The following is a 24,757-nucleotide window of genomic DNA, read 5'->3' as shown; positions in this document are numbered from 1 at the left end:
TAAGAACAAAGTCAAGTAAGACAAAAGTGATGAATCACAGATCTGCGTGTCTTTCGTATACAAGATTTAGGCACAGATTTGTTCGGGCGCGCTGTTTTGGCCCAGCACCTTGTGGTTCTGTAAACTAATTCCATCCGGTAGGTGGCGGTAATGCGACGGTCGCGGATGCAAACTACTTTAAATGCCCTCAGAAGAAGGCGATGTCAACCTTTCAGAAGAGCCTCGGACAAGCTCTCTGTCAGCCAACTCTGAAAATCACCTCAGAGAAAGACATCAGCGTTTAGTTTTCTTTTTTAACTCTTGGATGTGAGACACTGACCAGATTTCAGGATCTTAGAGATTCGAGTGACGCCCGCTCACTGCGGTTATTTGAGACCTGTATGAAAAAAAGAACAACGTCTGGATACGAAGAGGAGCTCCAGCCCTAAAGAAAACTACTGGATGTGATTTTAATCCCTGAGATGAAGCTGCACAGAGCAGGTTGGTTCCTGAAAATGTTAGTGAATATGTTTCAGGGCCAGTAGCTGAAGTTCATAGACGTAATCTCTGACCTAATACGGTTTAAGTAATGCTAAATCCACATCTGCTTTGCGTCTGTCACAAACTCAAGAAACAAAAAAATATCACTGAGGATATTGTTTTTTTAACAAATGATTTATTTTTTTCGAAACAGAACAAATCCACCGATCTTGTAGTCAGATGAGTATTTGATGATTATCCGTCTGGAAGCTGTCAATCAAAGGGCTCATCTCGGGTCGGTCTTCGTGCTTCAGACGGCTCAGTAGGCCACTGTTACGCCGGTCGAAGCTGATTCAGGCTTTTTGAAACGGCTTCGTCCGGTGAAGGCTTTGCCATTCAAACTTGTCTCCTTTTAAGTACCCACAAAAACCATCTTCAGGGCAATAAATCACGATTAAAAACAGCACGGACTGAATAGCCTCCATGCTAACTGTTGTGCTACTCTTAAAGATGGCGGCTTGTCTTTCCCTTCTATGGTTAGTTTTGCTGAATGGCCTTCGTTGTTGTGTGTCTGCGCTGCACACTGAGCCTCACAGCAGAGCTCTGAGTCACAAACAGTTGAACAGAAAACAGAGGCTTGGTCAGTAACATGTTGCATTGGAGTTTCCCCTGTATAGCTCATAGACTGAGTAATTCATGGACGTAGACTCCTCGTCTGTTTCTGAGGTTTGTACCCATATTGGAATTGACGGGGCTCCGAGTAGTGTTGTCACAATACGAAAATTATGATTCAATATGTTACCTGCCGAAAATGTCTCGGTACAGATACTTAATCCATACCATGGCAAAACCTAAAACATCAGAAAATGAATAGAAAAGTTAGCTTGAAGGGGAGGCTGCCGTAAGTGAGTCTATGCAGATTTTTCTGACACCTGTTTTTGTGTCTATGGGGCTATGGGAAATTTGTAATATGTGCCAATATCTCTCTCTCTCTCTCTCTCTCTCTCTCTCTCTCTCTCTCTCTCTCTCTCTCTCTCGCACACACACACACACACACACACACACACACACACACACACACACACACACACACACACACACACACACACACAAAGTTTTATAGATTACATACATAATCAATTCCTGGAGGGAACCTCAACTCATTTATTTTTCTCAAGTACAATTCAACTTAATAGAAAACCAGAAAATAGTCATTTTTGTTCAGTTATGATCAGGTAATATAATATAATATAATATTTTTTTTGTATAGTACTTTTAAAAACATAGTTTACAAAGTGCTTTGACAAGCATTCAGCACAAAATAATAAAACACAAACAAACAATGAGCACAATAAAGTAAAACCAAAAAGCACAGCTTAAATCAAGACTAACAGAGAAAGACAATGTAAAAAGACATGAGGTGAAAAGGTCCTTTCCATAATTTATAGTACTTTTTAGGAACCCAGACAATACAGCCTAAAAAGAGGCCATGAGGACCAAACATAAAAACATAAAATCAGCAAGAATAGGAAACGCAATAAAAAAAAGGGATGAAAGCAGAAATCAGGTCAGAAAATATAAAAAGATGAAATGAACAATGATGATAAAATTACAGAATAAAAAAAATTAGTGGCGATGATAAAATACAGTAATAAACATGAGCAAGAGTTAAGGCAAATAAAAAGGTCTAAAAATGATCTATAAAAGAGTCTAAAAAGGTGAACCATTAAAAAGTTAAAATCATAATTAATAGCACATAATAGTATTAATAAATTAACAAAAAGGAGTAAAAGAAGGTAAAGAAAAACAAACAATAAAACAAAATAAGATAGAGATAAAAGACATTAAAATAACCCTGCCAGACTTAACATTCATGGATTGTTTTCATGCTCAGCACTCTATGGTTTAGCCTACACTGTGTGCTGGGACACTTTATTTATTTAAGCTTTTTCACAGATGCAACACTTTAGTGTTTCCTATAAGTTTGTGTCATTGTTACTGTTAGAAAACTATTTGTCACTTATTTGAACTGTGTCAACACCACACAGCTCTGTGACTCAGGGCTGCGTGTGCTCCACACAGCTCACGTTTACGATGCTGATTATTTGTCGTATCAACTACAAGCAGTGGTGAACTAGTTTGCTTGTTGCAAAATAATTGACAGTCGTTTGACTTTTGTGTTTGGGCACGTTGTTTGAATCTGTCACACCTGCTCTTTAAGCTCTTTAAGGAGGTGAGGATGCTGAACTGTGAGGTGCTCCGTCATGTTCGTAGTGTTTCCTCCGTGTGTGTCAGTAGTAAAATTTATAGTCGGGCTTTGATAGGTCTATTGGCTTATGAAGCCGCCCCGACTGTCGGCTTTGTAATTCAAGTAATGCCAAATTTTGCTTTGTGCACCTGCTTTTTCGACAAGCTGTGGCCGGTTCACAGGAGCACTGAAACTTGAAGCCATGTCTGTAACTCAGTCAGTATGTTTACATGCAGCTTAAGAAATCAAACTTTGAGCTAGTCAGCACGAGATCGGATGATTAAGACACATGTTAACAACTTTATCGGACTGAAGACAGCTGTGCATCAACACACTATAAATAAGTTTATTTCTGTTGTAAAAACATTTTTTTGGCTTGGTGTGGATGTCGCTTCTGGTACTTTTGGCGCCAGCCTCAAGTGGACACTCAAGAAACAGCAGGTGTTAGCACTTCCATATTGTCACATATTCTTAGACTGGAGGTTGCAGCTTTGTATAGTGTCGTGGTTGATATGTACTCCTTATCATTCTTATGGCTAGCAGGTAGATGGGTAGCTTCTGTCCACAGCATCTGTCTGTGAATTAACAACTGTATAGAGCGTTTGCACTGATGTCAGGGGTTGGGCCGTTACCTGGATGTGTGGCCACATTGGAGGTACACGAACACCAATACGGCATTAACAGAGATAGAAGTACACAGTAAAATATGATTTAAAGACTTCTTTTCCGCCAGCAAATGTGGAAAAATGCAAGTAGCACACTAAAACCTACAGTCATGGGAAAATTATTAGACCACCCTTGTTTTCTACAATTTCTTGTTCATTTTTCTGCCTGGTACAACTTAAGGTATGTTTGGAAAAATATAACTATAACAGCAAAAATAGCTCATAAGAGTGTAGTTTAAGGGTTGATACTTTGTGATTTCCATGGCTATCTTGATAATAACTAAAATCACTTAAGTTCCTCTCACACTCAGATCTATGGCATTGTACTGCCAAAAACAGAGCTTTCAGGCATTTCACATTTTCCCTCTGTTTTAGTCTCATAAAACACACACAAGTTAGTACTTGATTAAATAATCATTGTTTTTGATGACTGCAGCCATGCATCTTGGTATACTCTCCACCAGCTCCTGACAATTTTCTGCTGTGACAGAATCCTGCTGCAAACATTCAAACAGATTTGTTTTGTTTTTGGGCTTGTGGTTCATCACTTTGAGTTGATGATGTCCCACAGGTTTCCAGTTGGATTAAGATCTGGTGATTGAGCTGGCCAAGGCATGTGGCAAGGGGCATTGTCTTGTGTGAAACCCATCCACTAGAAGTAGGAAAGAGTTTTCCAGCTGATAGAAGAAGACTGTTTTCAAGAGTAACCCTGTACTTGACCTGGTCCATTCACCCTGCACACATTTGCATTTGACCCGTTCCACCCATTCTGTAACAACCCCAGATCATCACAGATCCACCTCCATGTTTTACTGTAGGGGCAAGACAGTCTGCTTTGTAGGTTTCTCCAGGCCTCCTCCAAACCAGTAAGGTGGCTGGAGTGGACATCAACTCCAAATTGGATTCATCACTGAAGAGAACCTTTGCCCAGTCATCAACAGTCCTAACCTTGTGATCCCTAGAGCAGTGTTTCCCAACCAGCTCGTCATCAAGCTCTGCTCGAGCCCGATAATGAGCCATTCATTTGAATCAGGTGTTATGGAGTTGGGTAACATCTAAAACATGCAGGGCAGGGGGTCCTCCAGGACCAGGGTTGGGAAACACTGCCCTAGAGTAACTGGGCAAAGAGTAACCGGGCCTTCCTCTGCTTCTTGTTGATGAAGAGCTTCTTCTGTGCCCTTGTGTGACTTCTGACCAGCTTCAAGAAGTCTGTTTTGAACATCCCTTGCTGAACAAGTGACATTTCCCAACAGTGCTCACTCATTTTTAAGGTCTGACGACAATTCCGGTTGAATATAAGAAGGAACCAGTCTTGGCCTTTACATGTGCAGTGCTGCTTTTGACATGAAATGGCCTCTTATATCTCCCAGGAATACAATAAAGTTTAAGCATGTCCAGTAGTATATAAACTATTGTGTAATCAGCTGCTTTATTTGTCATGTGTATTGTATTCTTCAGGTAATACACCTTTAGTGGTACCAGTCATTAAAATGAACAAAAAAACAAAAACAAAGGTAGTCCAATTTTTTTCCCATAAGTGTAAAGTGAAGGACTTAACCAGCAAGAAAAAGAGATATTTTATAAAAAGTACGCCAAGTAAGCGAGAGAAAGACCCATATGAGGAGTTTGCATCTGTATCATCTCCCTGAAAGTATAAAACATCAATGTTACAGAGTTGGGATTGAGCAGGAACCAGGACTTTATTTGGCTTCTTTGTCTCTATGACATCATCCATCTGTTTCTGGTACAGAGTTTTGAAGCCAATCATCAGTGTAAGCCATACTGGAAATGAGGTGAGCTTTGAGCGTCCTCACTGACAGCTACAGGTGCCTGCCTGTCAGTCAGCTGAGCTGTGCCTCCAGTTTGGCAAATTCATTGTCCTAATGTCCCCTAAACTGCTGAGATAAACAAATCTCATTGTGTTGTTAGAGAAATGAGATATTCAGACTGACGTCATTTTTTGTACCCGTCTGTAAACATGTTTATTTCTGCTGTAAAAAAAAAATCATCTTTTTGGTTTCGGTATGTTTGTTATGTTTCTGGTACTCCTGGAGCCGGCCTTGAGCAGACACTCAACAGGCTGTGATTCTTTAGCACTCCTGCATTGGCTTCATTTCTCACAGCCAGTGGTTGCCACTTGGTTTTGGATAAGGTAAAGAAGGGAGCTTTTAGCATCCTTGCTTTCTGCTATAAGGTGTAAGTCAGTCCAGGGTATCTCATTAATATTTTTTCGCTGTTTCCTGCAGATGTTCAGCTACTAATGGTGAAGAAAGAGGAGCTTCCCCCTGAGCAGCTGGAGAGGAGCCCGTATCCAGACCAGGAGGATCATGAGTCGCCACTCATTAAAGAGGAACAGGAGGAAGTGTGGATCAGTCAGGGGAGAGAGCAGCTTCAAGAACTGGAGGAGGCTGATACCAAGGTCCTGTTTACTTCAGTCCATGTGAAGAGTGAACATGATGACGAGAAACCTGAGCTTCATCAGAGACTCACCGACCACATGGAGACAGCAGCTGGTGGAGAGGACTGTGGAGAACCAGAACCAGCAAGGAGCTCAGAAACGGAAATAAATTTACAACCAGAGATTGAGGTTAAGATCGAAGCCTCTTCAGACACTGGATCAGGGTCTGAGGATGGAGAAGATGACTGGAAGGAGATCAGAGAATTTCTAAAAAGATTCAAATCTGGCAAAAATAAAAGATCAGAGACTGAAGAGTCACACAATTGTCCTGAGCCTGGTACAACCAATCATGTGGTTTCTCAGACAGAACTGAGACCTTTCAGCTGCTCAGAGTGTGATAAAAGATTTTACAAAAAAGGAGCTCTAAACAGTCATATGTTTGTCCACAACCAAGAAAGACCTTTCAGCTGCTCTGAATGTGGGAAAAGATTTTACAAAAAAGGAGCTCTAAAAAGTCATATGTTTGTCCACACCCAAGAGAAACCCTTCAGCTGCTCTGAGTGTGAGAGAAGTTTTAGTCAAAAACAAAATCTGACAAAACATATGTTTGTTCACGCAAAAGAAAAATCTTTCAGCTGTTCTGAGTGTGGGAAAAGTTTCAACCAAAAACAAAATCTTACAAGACATATGTTTGTTCACGCAACAGAAAAACCTTACAGTTGTTCTGAATGTGGGAAAAGATTTAACCAAAAACCAAATCTGACAAGACATATGTTTGTCCATTTAAAAGAGAAACCTTTCAGCTGTTCTGGATGTGGGAAAGGTTTTAATCACAAAGTAAGACTGACAACACATGACTGTGCATTAAAGGGCACTACTCAGGGGTTTGAGTATGGTGTGAGGCCTGACATGTCAACCCACAATTGGAGGGAGACCTCCTCCGCTGCTCTGAATGAAGCAGATTCCCTTTGTATTCAGAGTTATAAAGTCTGTGTTTTTGAAAATCACTGAAAGTATATTAAAATAAATTTGTGTGTCTGTGAACATGATACATGAAATAAACGTCTTCATTTATAAAGCAGTTTAGTGTACTCTTGCAGACATGGGTTTAGGGGTCAGGTTTTCAGAGTCCTTGCTTACATTGGACAAGAGTCCTAAAATTACACTAATACCTTAATACATTAAGGTGCAAAAACAACTGTTGAGAGATTGAGAAAAAAAGGCAACAAAAGGGAGCTGCAAAGTTTTCAGGAGGCTGGTTTGGCCCTTTAATTAAAATAATTGTAGCTGGAGAGTGACAGTAACAAAGCGAGACAAAGAACTATAGAAAAGTGGTATGAGAAGAAATATCCTCTGTAAACTCAGACTTATATTTTATAAACACACCCGGTGCTCTGATTTTATGGGACACTTTATATATACTAAATTAAATTATATAATTACCCAAATACAGCTCTGAAAAAAACACATAAACTGGGGACTTCATCGTCCTACTCAGGGACTTCGGGGATGGGGGGGGTGGGGTGGGGGCGGTGATTGGGAGGAACGGCCTGCCCGATTTCCACCAGAGCAGTGTTGTTGAGCAGTTGTTGCATTGTGTGCCAGTCACAGTTCGTCTATAACTAACACCATGTTCAAACATAAGGGTCTCTATAAGTGCACCTGGCACCAGGGTACCCTAGGTCGTAGTTCAGTGATCAACTCTGTGGTCTTATCGGCTGATCTGCGGCTGTATTATCAGGACACTTGGGTGAAGAGAGGAGCAGAGCTGTCAACTGATCACCACCTGGTGGTGAGTTGGATCAGATGACAGGGTAGGATGCTGGACAGACCTGGCAGGCCTGAACAAACAGTGAGGGCTTGCTGGGAACGCCTAGCTGGGGACTCTGTCAGGATGGTCTTCAACTTAGACCTCCGGCAGAGCTTCAGCTGCGTCCCAGGGGTGGTAGGGGACATGGAATTAAATGGACCGTCTTCAGCGGTGCCATTGCTGAGGTGACTGTTCACTGCCCAACCAGTCCACATGTGCTTTGTGGTCCTGGAAAAGGCTTTTGACTGTGTCCCCTGAGGCAACTTGTGGGGGGGGGGGGGGGGGGGGGGGGGGGGGGGTTGGTAGGTAATATGGAATTGATAGCCTGCTGATACGGGCTATTCGATCTTTGTGTTTCTGGAGTGAGAACTTGGTCTGTATCGCCAACAGTAAGTCAAACTTGTTCCCAGACAGGGTTTGACTTTGGCTGCCCTTTGTGAGTGATTTTGTTCATTACTTTTATGGACAGGATTTCTAGGGTCAGTTAAGTAGTGAAAGGAGTTGGGAATAGCCGCATTAATTAGGCTGTACTTCTTCCAGTAACATGTCATCTAATTACTTACTATTTCAAACGTAAGAACGCCATTACCATGACAGCGCATGTCTTGTGTGTAAACTCACCTCAGTGTTTTTAGTGGCTGGGTGAAATCAACCATGTATAGGAATTGCATGACAGCCTTTACTGCACTATTAGAGGATTGACTGTTGTTTGCTGGTAAGGACTGACATGACTATTGACTAGTCCAAAAGTCATCTCCAACTGAGAAAACAACAAACATCCAACACCACTTTGCACCTCCAACAACTGTCTAATGAATGGGAAACATGTCTAGTCAACACATTCATTTATTTAGTCAAACAAGCTGAAAGAGAAAAAAAGGTAAATAAAAATAAACATGCACACATTAAATCAAGTGCAAATAAAATTACTATACAAAAAATCTAATACATTCAAAGCTTTATATTAAAGTTTGCATTTTTAAGAGCAAGAAGAAGTAGTAACACAGTAACAGTCATTAATGTCAGAGTATCTCTGCTCTAAAGACTTTTTAGTGCTCAAACCATTGTCACAATCTGAGGCAGGTGCACTTCTGATGACACAAGTTCTCAAATCCATAACGGTGGGGACCACCATGCTGACAGTAATCACAGTGTCTCCTTCTGTGAGGTCTGTTGCTTCAGAAAAAGGCTCAAGCAAAGCGCAAAGGTCTTACAGCTGAGCCCATTCTTGGCTGAAAACACTACATTTCTGTATCCCATTGGCTACACATTTATGTGATGACCCAGTGGTCAAGTGTAGTGACAGCTTTTAACTGTTTAAAGGTGCTATTCCAGCTTGTGTTGTTAGCTGATGGGATCTATAGCCCTAAAGTGAGACTCAAACATGTCCTGCTGTTAAGAACTTCCTAGATCTTAATCCCATGATGAACCTGTGGTCAATTCTCAGAAAGAATGTGGACAAAGAACAACACAGAAGCTGTTATCAACTCCAGGTGCTGATTGGAGAAGAATGGGCTGCTGTCATTTAAAGGGGACATATCATGCTTGTTTCTCCTTTTCACTATGCCAGACTAGGATGCCTGTAAAGCATTTCTGCCCTCAGTACAAGTCATTTAGTTCCTTCATTGCCCCACAATAGCATTCTCAATATCCTCATTTTAGGCCATTCTGAAGATCTCGTTGAAACGCTCAGTTTCCAGAATGACCTCCAGTAACCTCGCAATATCACAGCCCTTTGTGCTCTGATTGGTCAGTTCTATCAGAGGGGCGGAGGGGGTAGAGCCAGGGGGCAGTGTTTGCAGCATGGCAGTATTTACAAAATCGCCATACTGGATGGGGCAGACAGACTGAGCGAGTTTGCTGTTTGCCAAAACTTCACCGTAAGGCATTGATAGCACTAATAAAATGGCAGAGTGTAGGCTACGTCCTTTTGTATTGGACCCCGAGTCAGACCCGGACAGTTCTGCAGCTCAGGAGGAAGAAAATCCACCTGGACACAGATCATCTCAGGACGCTTCAGTGTGGTGAGTCAAACCGGTACTGTAACATGTATAGTTTATACATTTATACTCGGCTCTTGGTGGGTGTATCCCTCGGTGGCGGTTGTGTGACTAACTGACATCACAGAGGAGGAGCTGCTTTATCAGATTACTCCAATAAAAAGAAAGGATCCTCGTGTCATCATGAAGGTCGAAATCTCGAAGCCAAATGTCAATGACCTATTTTCAGAGGCATTAAATCTCATTCTAGGATATCAGAAAAAATACAATATCTCATTTTTTGAAAATTCAGGGAGTGTAAGGTCTTGTTTTCAAATTTATTATTTTATATTTAAGTATTAGATCACGCATCAGCATGATATGTCCCCTTTAAGATTATGCCCAGAAACTGATATCCAATATGCCGAGACGAATTGCAGAAGTCATAAAGAAGAAGGGTCAACACTGTAAATATTAAGTCTTTCCTTAAACTGGTTGGATTCTTCAATAAAAAGTTGACACACATATGGTATGCTTATAGTTGTACTTCATTATACCATACGAACATCTGACAAAAGGTTTTAAAAAAAAAACAATGTCAGCAAACCTTGTAAAAGACCTGGGATAAGCAGAGGAAGGATGAGATATTATATTGATCTGTCCCATACAATGTCATGTTTGAAGACATTTTTGCTTCTTGTTGTGTTACAGTGCCACCATGTAGTGTTTGCTCAAATTTATCAGGGCCCAAGCCCGCCACTGTCTTGTTCAGAAGCCAAATACTAAATGTAGAAGTGGAGCAACAGATGAACATTTTGTTGAACAATCAGCAGATTCAGCAGATTGAGCAGCACAAGCACAACATTGTCCTCCGGGACAATCGTAACAACAATACCGTTGTACCATTGGCTGTATAAATAATGGGCATAGCCTCTGCGACATCACCATCAGCCTGTTCCTAATACCATGAAATGAAGCCAGTCCGCGGACGCAGTCACATTTTCTATGACACAAATGTGACTGCATCTGCGGCAGCTGTGAGTTTCCTTTTGAACAGCTACAGGGCGCCTGTCTGTCACGTGACCTGAGCTGTGTCTCTGATTGGCTCAAATGATCCTAATAACTTCTAAAGCCCTGAGTTAGCACCCCCCCAAGGGGCCCAAGACGTTCTTTGAACCAGGCTGTAAATGCTTTTTGCTATGCTTTTTAATGCTGTAAAAGTCTGTTTTTATGGCTGGGTGGGCCGGTCTTTCTGCAGCCAGCCTCAAGTGGATTCTCAATTAACAACAACTTTTAGCACTTCAGCACAGGCTTCATTTTTACTAACCAGATGTAGCCTCATGTGTTGTATGTGCTTGTGCGAAGTGGAGCGTGACATTATATGTCCACTGAAAACCCCAGCTTACTGTTTACATGGCAACGGTGGCAGCAGAGTTTCAGAAAAGTTTCACGTTGGGGGCCACATTTTTTTAATATTCGTCTCAATACAGTATATTGCCTTTCCTGTCCTGGGTAGCCCAGATGTTGTGATCTGAATTTTTCAACTTGAATTTTTGGATCTGAATATTGACAAATTAAATTTAGAACTGAATTTGACAAATTGAATTTGAGTGACCCAAATCTTTTTGTTGTTAATTTATGAAACTTGAATTTTTGGATCTGAATTTAAAGGTCCCATATTATGCTCCTTCATTGATGTCTTCATGTTTTTGTCCAAAAAGCCATGAAATCCAGCACAGCAGCATTGTTTCCAGGCTCTCATAGCCCCTCTGTTCAGAACGCTCTGATTTAGTGGGCGTGGCCTTCATATGTAACCGCTGATATCATCCTGCTCTTCCATGTCACTGATAGCGGCACCACAAGCACATTGTTTAGAAAACAGCGAAGCTAGTTTACTGTAACATTACAGGCTAAAACAACCGGCTAACTGCAGCTAAGGTTAGCATCCTGAAGCTAACACAGAGACAGGGGGGACACTGTGGAAAAGCTCTTACATCTGCTCCACAGCACACAGCATTTAAAATACTCACATTTCCAGGGTCCCAGGTTTGTAAGTGGATGGTTGGTAATGCGCCTGGATTCAGGACCAGTCTATTGGCTAGCCCTCTGTTGTACTGTCCAAAGTTGGAAAAGCAGTCAGCCGTGAAGTGACTAGCACACACATGCACAGTTTTACTGAGTGTAGCTGGAACATTTCCTTGATAAATGAACTCTAGCCACTTAGTCTTTTCCTCTTCTGAGATGAGAAGCTTGTGCATGGAACTATGTGGCTGTTTACAGCCAAAACCAAAGCAGTGATGGCTCTTCAATTGTGGGGGGTAGTGGCTCCGATGGATCAATCAGGTCAGACTTGCTCCCGATTGGTCAAAAAAGGGAATCGCTGATGTCGGCAAATCCCCAAAATCCAAACAGCTTGTTTTAGGTCAGGATTTAATATTCACAAGCACCACTAAATACAGGTTTTGTCATTAAATGTCTCATTTTGTGGGCTGGGAGGAAAGCCAAGGACCCACAAATTTCACTAAAAGACTTGATAAAGGGATTTTTGCATAATATGAGACCTTTAAATCAGTAAATTTTGGGGGGGATCTGGATTTTTAATAGGTGAACTTGGGACAAATAAATTTAGATGCATAGTTTTTATATCAAAACAATTCAACGCCAGGGATTCAGTGGTGTTTTTATTTCAGTAGTTCACATTCAGTGGCTGTTAAAACTCAAATTATTATGTCTATTTACTTCCATAAGGTTGATTTAGGAATCTGTTTTCAGGGATGTTTTGCTACTAACATTGCACTTTCTCAGGTCTGGGCGATATGTACCAAAGGTCAAATCCAGATATTTCTTGAATGATAGTAATTTGCCATGTTATAACCTAAAACCAACTTGTTTTCCCTGCGAACCAACTTTTGAAAAAAAATATTATGTGAGACTTGTCTCATCATAAACAAAATCTTTTTTTTTTTTTTTATTGTGGACAAGTTAAATAAACAAAACTTGAACAAGGACAGATGGTAAAAACTATGAAGAAGAGGAGATTTTTACTGTAGACACAGAAGAAGACAGTACAGTGCATGATGAAGAGACTGACAGCAGACTTTGCAAACCAGGATGAAAGAAGTTCAACATTTTCATAACCCCTCAAAAATGACAAAATAAAACCTGAATGTGGCATGAATAAACTCAGATCTACAGGACCCACACATTATATCATGAGTTTCTGAAAGAGAATTCGTGTTGTACACTTGCATTTAAATACCAGCATGTGAAAAGAAGTCAAAGCCAGAAAGGAAATGTCACTAATTCAGGGCAAAGGCAAAATGCACAGATCAAAAAAGTACTGAAGTGATTTGCATCGGAGCTGTTACAAACAGTGCGGTGACCCCTCCGAACCACTAGGTGTTGCTGGTTGAGTGTATGTGCATTTTTTTTCTTCCAGAGCAGGATGCGGGGTCATCAGGAATTGATGAGACACACCTGGGCCAGGTGTAGTTCCCATTTAAAAGCCTACCTCTTGGATCAGTGTGGGCTGGCTACATCATGGGGTGGAGCCCGGTGCGGCTGTTTGCTCTGTTACCTTGGAGAAGCAACTGATAACGTTTTGATTTATTTGTGATAAACTTGGTGTTAAGCAGCAGCTTTCTCGTCCCGCCTCCCGTTTTTGCTACAGCTTAGGACCCGGGTGGTAACAACAGGAAAAAATCAAAGGAGATTTTGACCAGCAAAGTGCCTGCAAAGGGGAAAAATTGCAAAAGCTATAACTAAAAGTGTTAGCAGTTTCAATTACACCATGCTGGGAAACACACTAGTTCATGAAATAACAGCTTGCAACACAACACGTAGCTTGACCAGGTTTAAAATAATAATCCTCCGAATTGAAGAAGAGCATAAGGCTTCACAACCATGTAAAGTCTGAATTTATCCTTACTCAAAAAGCAGCAGTCATGCTTCATTCAAAGGTTATTTGCAGCACCTGCAAATGGATCCATTTGCTCTACATTTGCACACAGAAGGTGGACTTAACATTCTGGCTGAATTTCTTTTAAAAAAATCACCTGTCACTCTGTACATTCCAGAAAATAACAGAAAAAAAAAGTTTTGTATTATGCTCTTTTGCCCGGCATTGTCAAGAACTTGAGCACAGAAATGCAGAACACCAAACCAGAGTTCGAAGGGCAAAAAGGTTTAATCAGAGTCCAGGCAAAGGAGGGTACACAAAAAAGACAGTCCAAACAGGCAGAGGTAACAGGCAAACCTGAGGCAGAAAACGAGGTCAAAAAGTCAAGCAAGATTCAAGCGTAGCCCCCCCCCCCGTTTGAAAAATACTTTTCGTCTACACGCAGCAGGTAAATCCACCAATGTGTGCGGCTGGAAGCATGCCAATGGGCAGTGTTTTCCAGACGTAAAACTCATGCCAGTCAATCAAAATGACCCCTGTCGTCCAGCTGTGATGTTTGAGAACCGAAAACTTTGTTTACAGCCATCTACAGGAAACCATGAAACCAGAGTTTTCCAAAATCTTTACTTGGCCAGAGTTTTCAGAAAACAATGTTTGTAGTGATGTAAAAATGTGGTTTCGTGTGGATGACAGGCATAAACATGTTACGACTACCTGTAGACATGGCCTGTAACTGTGATTGTGAATAGGCTGGGATTAAGCCCGTGAAGTTGAACTGGCAACAAAACAGTGAGACACATGAGGTTGGGGCCATGTCCACACGTAGCCGGGTATTTAGGAAAACGCATATAGTTTTATATGTTTACGCCTCTCATCCACATGAAACCGCAGTTTTATGTCACCGAAAACAATGTTTTCTAAAAACTGCGGTCAAGTGAAGATTTTAGAAAACTCCGGTTTTATGGTTTCTTGTAGACGCCGGAAACCAGAGTTTTCAGTTCTTAAACGTCACAGCTGAATGACGGGGGGCTCATTCTGGTTGGCTGGCACGGGTTTTAGGTCTGGAAAACACTGCCTATAATGGGTTTGGCATGCCTCCAGCTGCACTCACAGCCAGATTTACCCACTGCGTGTGGACGAAAGCATTTTTAAAAACTAACAGGGGGTGGGGGGATACTCGTTTTTGAAAATACCTGGCCAAGTGTGGACATGGCCTAGTACTCCATGTGGTTCCCCCCTGGTTGATTGCCCCTCATGTGTTTCACCTGTGTCTTGTTGCACACCTGAGTTGATTACTCCCCTGTCTCTGTGGCCATGTCCACACGTAGCCGGGTATTTTCAAAATTTGTATACCCCCCCCCATTCGTTTTAAAAAATACTTTCGTCCACACGCAGCGGGTAACTCCACCATTGAGTGTGGCTCCAAGCACTCCAAACCCATTATGGGCAGTGTTTTCCTGACGTAAGACCCAAACCCATGTCAGCCAACCAGAATGAGCCCCCGTCTACACAAAACCATGAAACCAGAGTTTTCCAAAATTTTCACTTAGGCCTGGGTTTTTAGAAAACATCGTTTTCGGGGACGAAAACTGCGGTTTCGTGTGGACAACAGGCGTAAACATTAAAAAATATATGCGTTTTTCTAAATACCCAGCTACTTGTGGACATGGCCTGTGTTTCTTGTGTTCTCTGTCACTTCATGTTGCTGTATGCTGTCGCTGTCTCCTGTGCTTCCTGTGCTTCTTGGTTTCTCTCATGAATTTTCTGGTGTTTCTTTTATTTATTTTTTCATTTGTTAGAGTGTTTGGTTTTGAGATTTGGGATTTTTGGCTTAGTTAAACAAAACTTTTTCAGTTACATCTGCATTTGGGTTCTTTTCCTTGTTTTTTCACCGGGGTTCATGACAGAATGAACTGACCGTCATGGACCCCGCTTTTTTTTTTTTGATTCCATGGATTTTCTTTTCAAGATTAGTTATTTTCAATCCTTTTTTTTTCGTGGCCCTGAACTGACTGTGGATGACCAGGGCCGGTCTCCCTGGGAGGAGACCAGGCTTTTTTAGTTACATCTGTATTTGGGTGCTGTTCCTTGTTTTTTCACCATGGTTCATGACAATAACCACCCAATTAATTATTTTTACTGAACAAAAATGTATTCACTCTTAAGCATTCAAAATGGTATTTATTTCAAAAGGTTGTTTTTATTTATTTAATTATGAAACCTTTGGGGTTCCATATACATCTGGCCAGCTCATATGTGCTCTTTGCACCAGCATCTTTCTTTAGTACGTCCACAAAGGTTGGTGTGGGGCTTCCTCTTGATCGATGCCCGTGTGTTGGTTCCCACAGTGCAAGGTTTTTGGCTAGGAGATCTTGGTGTCGGTGGCAGTGGCCAGCTAGTGTCATCCTCCTCACTGCTATCTTTTCTGATACACTTGGTAAGGCCCTGTACAGACACTTGTTGGTGATGTGTTCGCCCAGGTTGATGTTCAGTCCCACACGCAACAGTCCGGTGTAGCACCCGTTCAGGGACTTCTGTAGGGTTTGTGTTGGCGTCCAGCATTCAGAGCCATAGAGAAGTAAAGTACAGACAACATATAACAGAATAAAGGCACAATTTGTCTTATGATATAAAAGGTGACAACATCCACAATTTTCCATATAAAAACCTTCCTTTTACCAGCGGTCCATTAAGATCATGATGATAATTTAAAGGTGATTCCAAATGGTGAGATAACTTTGTGTCTTCCCCCTTATTTAAATATTGAGCACTGTATCACGTTCATCGCAAAAAAAAAAAAAAGACATCTCATATATACATGTTTTTTTTCTACTATTTTAGTCAGTGTTTATATATATATATATATATACATATATATATATATATATATATATATAGCAGCTTTAATTTAAACAAGATCAATCTCCTCTGGGCCACAGCAGTGTGAGCTCCAGCCTGAGAAGAAAAAAGGTCACCAAACTCAGCAGAAACAGTCAGCATTGATTTGACACATAAGCATGGTATTCTTGAGCCAGCAGCGTCTCTGGCTTTACTAATTGCCACTGTGATACTCTTTAATGTGGTTTTCCCCTTGTAGTCATCATACGACTCCATGAGGGAGGGAACACACTTGCTGAGGGAAACGTCTCCGCTCTTGGTTTTGACATGACTCCATCAATTCGACAATTGACACATCTTGGCTTTTTATCTACCCCGGACACCCGCTTAGCCGCAGCTTGGATCAGCCTGGCTTGAGTAAGCCTGGCTTGAATAAGCGTCTCTGAAAATCAGCTGAGCCTCGTTAGTGGAACGAGTTGCAGCTAAGATTAAAATGGCAGCTTATTCAAGCCATGCTTACCAGTGATAGCCTGGCCTTTTTTAGCCACCTTCGAGGAATACCCCCCATGATGTAAACGTGTGTCAATAAAACAGAAATGCTCCCAAACCTTAAAAAGCACACAGACTGCTGAGTCTGAGACCTGGTGCATAATAAACCAGAAAACAATGTCCAGACAACTGCACCAAATCAGATAAAGACAGCACATTTAATTATTCACTCTCAGACGCCGCATGTTGCTTCAGTGTAAAGTCTGATAGGCCTACTGTTGGCTGAGAGTCACCAGTTAGCATGGTCGCTATTAACTGTGCTCTATGACGGTAAAAACTTGATAGACGTTGCCTCTGTTATCGTTTCTGAAAAATGACCACAGAACAACAGTACATTTTTATGCTGATAACAGGTTGAATTTAGTGTTTAAAAAATGCTAACTCATCTGAATGAATGGAGCTAAACGCTGCTTCTGCAGTCAAGATGCGTACGCATCTTTATGATGACGTAGACTGATAATCCCTCTATAGCTGTTCGTGTGGAGACTCGAAGCCTGCGTCACTTCTAATATGGCCCTGGCATCTACTTTGCCTCAAAAACACGTTTCAGAAACAAACGGGTGACTTCGGGGAGACGGCCATGAATCACACAGTCTCGTATGATGTTGTGAAGAGCAGCACTTAAACTGAAAACTCAACATCTTGTGGTGCTGGTAAGCAAATGTCATCCAGTAGGTGGCGGTAATGCAATGGTCGCGGATGCCAACTGCATTGAATTTCCACAGAAGAAGAAGTCAGCCCTTCTGAAGAGTCTCGGACACACTCCTCTTCAGTCAGCTGTGTAAAATCAACTCAAAGAAAGGCATCCGCGTATAGTTTTCTTCTTCTTTGACGCTTAGATGTGAGGAGATGTCCGAATTTCAGGAACATAAAGATTTATTTGAGCGGCAGCTGCTCACTGCGGTTAGCAGAGACCTGGATGAACAAAGATCAGCGTCTGGATACGAAGAGGAGCTCCAGCGCCAACAAAAACCACAGGATGTGATTTTAAACCCTGAGATAAAGCCGCACAGAGGAGGTTGGTTTCTGAATATGTGTGTCATAATGTTTCAGGGATTGGAGCCAGTAGCTAAAAGGTGGTAAATCACAGGGTTTATCCTTATTCTGAAGCAGAAACTCAGGTCGATATCTGTCGTCCTCGTATTTCAGACGGCACAGTGGGCCTTTGCTTCGCCGGTCGAAGCTGATTCAGGCTTTTTGAAACGGCTTCGTCCAGTGAAGGCTTTGTCACTCACTCTTGTCTCCTCTGAAGTGTCAACATATCCAACTGCAGGGCTATAGATCACTATTAAAACCAGCACGGGCTGAATACCCTCTATGCTAACAGGCTAACTGCGAGGCTACACACCAAGATGGTGGCTTGTCTTTTCCTTCTATGGTGTTATTTGTGCTGAATGGCCTTTGTTGTTGTGTGTGTCAGCGCTAACGTCAAGCAAAGGAAACGTTGGTGGTTAACTCAACTTTAATAAATTAAACTGAAGAGTACGGCCAGCCTCACACTACTCTAATAGAAATCCATAAACTGTAAAAAACATGGACGTAGTCTCCGCGACGTCACCTGTCTGTTCCTGAAACAGTGAATGAAGCAAACCCGTGGACGAGGTTAAGGTGAATTACTGTCATCTACTGGAATGAGTCGGCATTATAACTACAATAGAATAACAATAACATTATACGGTCCGTGACATAGAAGTGAAGTGATGCAAAGGAAACATTTAAATCCTCTCACTTCTAGTTGTGAAAGGGGTGTTTACTTCTACATATTTATTGTAGCCCATAGAAACCAGTAATTACTAATGCTGTCAGGTGATTTAAAAAAAAAATCTAATTAATCATAGGATTTGTAATTAATTAATCTAATTAATCGCATTTAATCTCATATCTGCTTAAGGTCCCAAAATAAAGAATTTGAATTCCAGGACATTAAAATTACATTAAAAGTAATTAAAAAAAAAAAATAATAAGGTGGGAATATATACAACACATTTTAGGTACCCTGAGGCATAAGGAACAAATGAAAACGGTGTTATGGTTCAATCTTTACAAAATCTACACATTCCTGCACCTTAAATAAGCTGATTTGATTTTTAGGTCCGTTTTTGCTTCTGTCACATTTTTACTCACTGCAGACTCATTTTTCACTGCAATATGAACTTCTATACTTCTATGAGGTCAGGAGAACCAGGGCTTAAGGTTTAAAACTGTGAGGAACTATGTACAAAACACTTAATTCAAGTCTTGGATCAAAGAAGAGTGAAGTCTTTTCAGTTTTACATGCTCTGGACACACAAACTGTTGCTCCTGGAACATGACACCAGGAAGATTGAAGGAAATTTTCTAAGAATTCCTTAGATTTAAATACAGACATATATCTATCGTTCAGGACTTGTTTAAAGCAGTAAAGAGTGTAAAATTATCTGTTGTTTTTTTTTTACAGAATTGAGCTAGAGCAAACGGTTGATTTTCTGCAGAAATTCAAAAAGGACGTGTGAATTAACGGGATGTGGATGGCAGTCTCACAAAAAACAACCTCTTCTCCCGGTTTAAAGCATGTTGCTGACATCTTGTGTGATACAATCAGGGACCGTCGTAAATTTAAGAATCTGACGAGAACACCACTTTTTTTTACAGCTTTTGAATAGGACAGACGGTTTGTAAATGCCAGGCATTTGAAAATAAGTGCGTTTTTGAACCCCTCCGCAGGTTTGGGATCCAGATTAATCGGCGTTAATTTTGACAACACGTTAATTTGCGGTGTAATTAATTAATACAATTAAGGTATTAAAATGAAAGCCCTAGCAATTACCCTTTTTAAAAAAATGATACATGAATTACATGGGAGTGGTTTTTCCATCAGCTGTAGAGTCAGTCACTTCCAGATTTATTTTTGTAAACGATATAACTTTTGGAGTAAGATTACAAATCAGCTTTAATGATTCTGCTGTTTTATGATTAACAAAACAACTAAGATGTCAAGATCAACCCATAGTTTATTTTGTAAATTTATAACAAAGGCAAAAAAAAAATCCATCAGCTGTAGCTCTGCTTTCTGAAACTGAAACCAGAAAAGTATAAAAAAGACCCAACAGAACAGTCATACTACATGCAAAAGCATTACACAGTACACACTGCCTACTCCATACTAAATTCACATGTAGTGTCGTGAGGTGTTTTGGAAACAACCAGATGTTTCATCAGGTTGACTCTCCATTCACTGTCTCCCTTGTAACCACAAACATACAAAGGTTCCTCCCCTTATATCTGCCTGATTCTACATTCCTCTTTCTAGTCATCTTCTCAAAAGATGAACTAATTGCAACAGAAATATAAGAATTGTGAACAGAAAGCCTCTACTCAAATATCTGAGGTATAAGACAGTGCTTTAACTCGAGTATCTTTGAGATCACAACACATATATTACGTTGAACCTATCTATGCATTTTTTCTTAACTTAACCAACACTCTTTCTTCTTGAGCTTCTTTGCTGTGTAACTTGAAGCACTTTATTACATGAATAAGAAAATACTTTTCTGCATCTCTGAGTTATTAAGTCTAGGGATGTCCCAGTCCCGATCGCCAGTATTGAATTGGGCCAATTTTGGCATTTTTTAAGTATCAGCAATCTGGAATTCTAGCCGACCCTCTCAACCCATCATTGATGTTAGCTGCCATAAAGCCAAACTAGCTGCTGAACGAGCGCTATAAGTGCGCCGATCCCATAAAGTTGATGAAAGAATAATAAAATAAGGTACAGTGACGCTAAGCAGCAGCCACACTTAGCTTTAGCTTCAGAAGACACGTGCACAGCTAGAAACATTACAGCAATAACATTGGCTTTGCAGCACCGAAAGGTAACTCTGTCGGGACAAATGGCTTGTTTTTTTTAGGTGCTGACATGACATGTCATGAGTTAAACTCTTGCACTGGTTAAAAAGTTGACTCATTCCGTGGTTCACCCTGATCTCTCTATCTAACCTAAGCTCCGACATGCTGTAATGTAGCATCATCTCCAATAAGGAGGGTTTAGAGCTGTGTCAGCCTTCTCAGTGTGAGAAGGCCAACTCTTAAATAGAGAAACACTTGTCGTTGTGAATAGAGGTAGACCGATATATCGGCTGGCAGATATATCGGGCTGATATTTGGACATTTGTCTCTATCGGCCATCGGCCTTATTTTCTTTTAAAAAGCCAATTTTTGATCCGTTGTATAAAATGACGCAATTTTTGATCAGGCACTAAAAAGATGAGCACCTCAAACTTGTGGAACCACTTGGATACATTACATACTTTTGTTCAAATTATATTAATAAGTTTAAATTTCTTTTTTGACATTTTAAGAAGAGTGTAAATGTTTACTACTGCTTGTTACATTGTGTTTTTACTCAGACAAAATATTTCATTGTTTTGAAAGCTGAATAAATGTTCAGAGGACTGGACACGACTTGTTGTAATAGATTTCTTTTAGTTGCTCAGAAATTGCTGCGTTCCACAAAAATGTGATAAATATATATTTATTTAACAATCGGCCTGAATATCAAATTGGAAAAATCGGCTATGCATATCAGCATCGGCTGCCCAAATTTGGAAAGCATCGGCATCTGCATCGGCCCCCAAAAACCCATATCTGTCGACCTCTAGTTGTGAAGTTCTGTCTGTCTTTAGTGTGTGATGTGCATATGCCCTGAGTGTGTACACTTAAAGCGCTCTCTCCTCAGAACAGAAGAGAGTTCAGTTGAAGGAGACTGACTGAGCCAGTGAAAGAGGACGAATTCAAACCACAATGTCTGGCACGGTGCCTGTGATAGAGGAAGTATCAAGACATATGCACTCGCACAAACGCGACCAGATGAAATTCTTACTCGCACACACTGAAAAAAAGGTGGCATTTGCGACCATTTTGGTCGCAGTCGCAAGCCCTGACGATATATACCGCAATATTTTGACTTAGCCTTGGGATCTAGCTCTGATGCATACAATCGAACCAGAATGGCAACACTGGATATGTGTATTGATATATATATTATGATTATTTATATTAATTATGTATCCATTTTAATGTATGTACACATTTGACCCATATTTGCTAGAAAAAATAACAGAGTAGGAAAATCTCATTTTTTCAATGTGGAAACCATAAACATGTGCAGCGATTCATTTTTATAACTTAGAATGCAAATATAAATAATTAATTTCAAACCCTAATGTACAAACTTAACAAACAATAGCGTTTACTATTTGCATTTAAACAGGAAACTACATGGCATTTTTGTACAACTATTTGCAAATCCATCAGGGGTCAACAAGAGTTTACAGAATATTTGCCATGAATCGCCTCATTGCTCTGACACACAAAAACTGCACTAGGCTTACAACACTCTACTACACACCAATGATGTTATTCAAATACATTAAAAGTCACATATAGATCAAAACTTACTCTCGTGCATGTTGTTATTCCCTAAACTTCCCTTCTCTCCTAGCAACTATATGATTTTTGGCTGAGGTGACACACTTTGGTCCAATAGGAAAGGAGTGTCATGTTTCTCTGTTGTTTTCTTAGTATTGCTGGCACTTTCAGCACTCTGCTTAGAAGCACCTTTTATTACTTTGTCATCCAGCTGCTGATGCGCGACAGCACTCAGGAAACAGGTTTTGGACACTCTTTAACAGAAAACATTTTGATACTGGTCATCTGACATACTGAATCCAAACCATCTTCAGATAATCGAGCCATCATTTATCTTTGACTAACTTTTCTTCGGTGACTGAATCCATCCTGTGTCGTCGCAGAGTGAGGGGAGGAGGAGGGATGTTCGTCACGTCACAGAGCCTATTCTATTCTACTCTACTGCTACAAGGTGTCAGTCCTGGGTTATAATCCATTGACAACAGAGACAGGATTAGTTTAATGTCCATATTGTTCAGGTGGATATGCAGGGGGGTTATATTAACGAGTGGAACTCCAGTGAAAGAGTCTCCTGTAACTTTGAAATATATTAATCTTTGGTTAATGTGTGTGTAAAAAGGTGAACTCCACCTTCAGTACTTTGAGATCGCTTTCTTTCAGATTTGATTTTCTATCAGGATTTTTTATCACATGATCTAATATCTCATCAATGTTTGTTCCCTGTGTCCTGCAGATGTTCAGCTACTCATGGTGAAGAAAGAGGAGCTTTCCCCTGAGCAGCAGGATAATGAGTCCCCACTCATTAAAGAGGAACAGGAGGAAGTGTGGATCAGTCAGGGGAGAGAGCAGCTTCAAGGACTGGAAGAGGCTGATACCAAGGTCCTGTTTACTTCAGTCCATGTGAAGAATGAAAATGATGACGAGAAACCTGAGCCCTCACTGCTTCATCAGAGACTCACTGACCACATGGAGACAGCAGCTGGTGGAGAGGACTGTGGAGAACCAGAACCAGCAAGGAGCTCAGAAACAGAAATAAATTTACATCCAGAGATTGAGGTTAAGATCGAAGCCTCCTCAGATACTGAAACAGGGTCAGAAGATGGAGAACATGACTGGAAGGTGACCAGAGATCATCTTATAAGATTCAAATCTACCACAAATGAAAGAGCAGAGACTGAAAAGTCACACACTGGTCCTGAGTCTGGTACAACCAATCATGTGGTTTCTCTGACAGAAAAGAGAACTTTCAGCTGCTCAGAGTGTGGAAAAAGATTCAAACGTAAAGCATGTTTGGTAAGACACATGATTGTTCACACTAAAGAAAAACCTTTCAGCTGCTCTGAATGTGGAAAAACATTTAACGACCAAAGAAATCTTACTAGACATATGTTTGTTCACACCCAAGAAAAACCTTTCAGCTGTTCTGTTTGTGGGAAAGGATTTAACCAAAAACCAAACCTGACAAGACATATGTTTCTTCACTCTGAAGAGAAACCTTTCAGCTGCCCTGAATGTGGAAAAGGATTAATAACTGAAAGAGATCTGACAAGTCATATGTTAGTTCACACCCAAGAAAGACCTTTCAGCTGCTCTGAATGTGGGAAAAGATTTAACCACAAAGAAAGTATGACAAGACATATGTTGGTTCACACCCAAGAAAGACCTTTCAGCTGCACTGAATGTGGGAAAAGATTTAACCACAAAGAAAGTTTGACTGTACATTTGTTTGTCCACACCAAAGAAAAGCTTTTCAGCTGCTCTGAATGTGGAGAAAAATTTCACCACAAAGGAGCCCTGACTAGTCATATGTCAGTTCACACCCAAGAAAAACCTTTCAGCTGCTCTGAATGTGGAAAAAGGTTTAGCCAAAAAGGACATTTAACAATTCACATGTTCGTGCACAATCAAGAATTCTTTCAAATGTTCTGAATGTGAGAAAGGTTTAACCACAAAGTAAGTCTTTCAATACATGTTTGTACATGAATGAGGGAAACTATTCGGGGGGGGTTCTGTGTGGTGTTGGATTTTTCCCTTCAGCTGAATGTGGAGCTTCACACTGCAACCCACAGTTGGTGGGAGACCGCAGCTGCTCTGAATAAAGCAGATTTTCATTTTTCAGATTTATAGTTAATATAGTCTGTGCTATTGAAAGTCATTGAAAATATATTCAAATAAATCTCTTGTCTTCACATGATACATATGAATATCTTCATTTATAACATTTATGAAGCAGTTTAGTGTATCCTTACAAAGGTGGTTCATGGAGTTAGGTTTTTATAGTCCCATCTTACATTGGACAAGATCCCTTTATTTACTTTGAAGTGCAAAAAAAACCATTGAGATAGACTGAGAAAGCAAAACAACAAAAGGGAACTGAAACTGCATTATAAACGTGTGCAAAACTGCCTAATTCTCATTTTCCCTGATTTTATGTTTTATCAGTATGTGTTGGAGTAAAATGAAAATATTTGCTTTCTTCAGTTAACTACTGACATATCCCCAGAAAT

The 24,757-nt window shown here is 40.6% G+C and overlaps 1 protein-coding gene across 1 annotated transcript; it reads left to right on the top strand.

The window, feature by feature from the left end:
• Positions 1-172: 172 nt before the first annotated feature.
• LOC141791855 (uncharacterized) lies at positions 173-24,757 on the top strand. Its single transcript, XM_074672520.1, has 4 exons — positions 173-480; positions 5,619-6,775; positions 17,661-17,862; positions 22,984-24,757. Exons 1-4 carry the CDS (start codon positions 462-464, stop codon positions 24,177-24,179), a joined length of 2,574 nt encoding a protein of 857 aa, XP_074528621.1. The 5' UTR covers positions 173-461; the 3' UTR covers positions 24,180-24,757.

The sequence above is a fragment of the Halichoeres trimaculatus genome, unplaced genomic scaffold (genome assembly GCF_033239565.1).
Source record: "Halichoeres trimaculatus isolate MK-OKI-2021-1 unplaced genomic scaffold, fHalTri1.1 fHalTri1_scaffold_6, whole genome shotgun sequence".
NCBI lineage: Eukaryota > Metazoa > Chordata > Actinopteri > Labriformes > Labridae > Halichoeres > Halichoeres trimaculatus.
The sequence above is the reverse complement of the archived record's forward strand: the minus strand, read 5'-3'. Positions and strand labels throughout refer to the sequence as shown.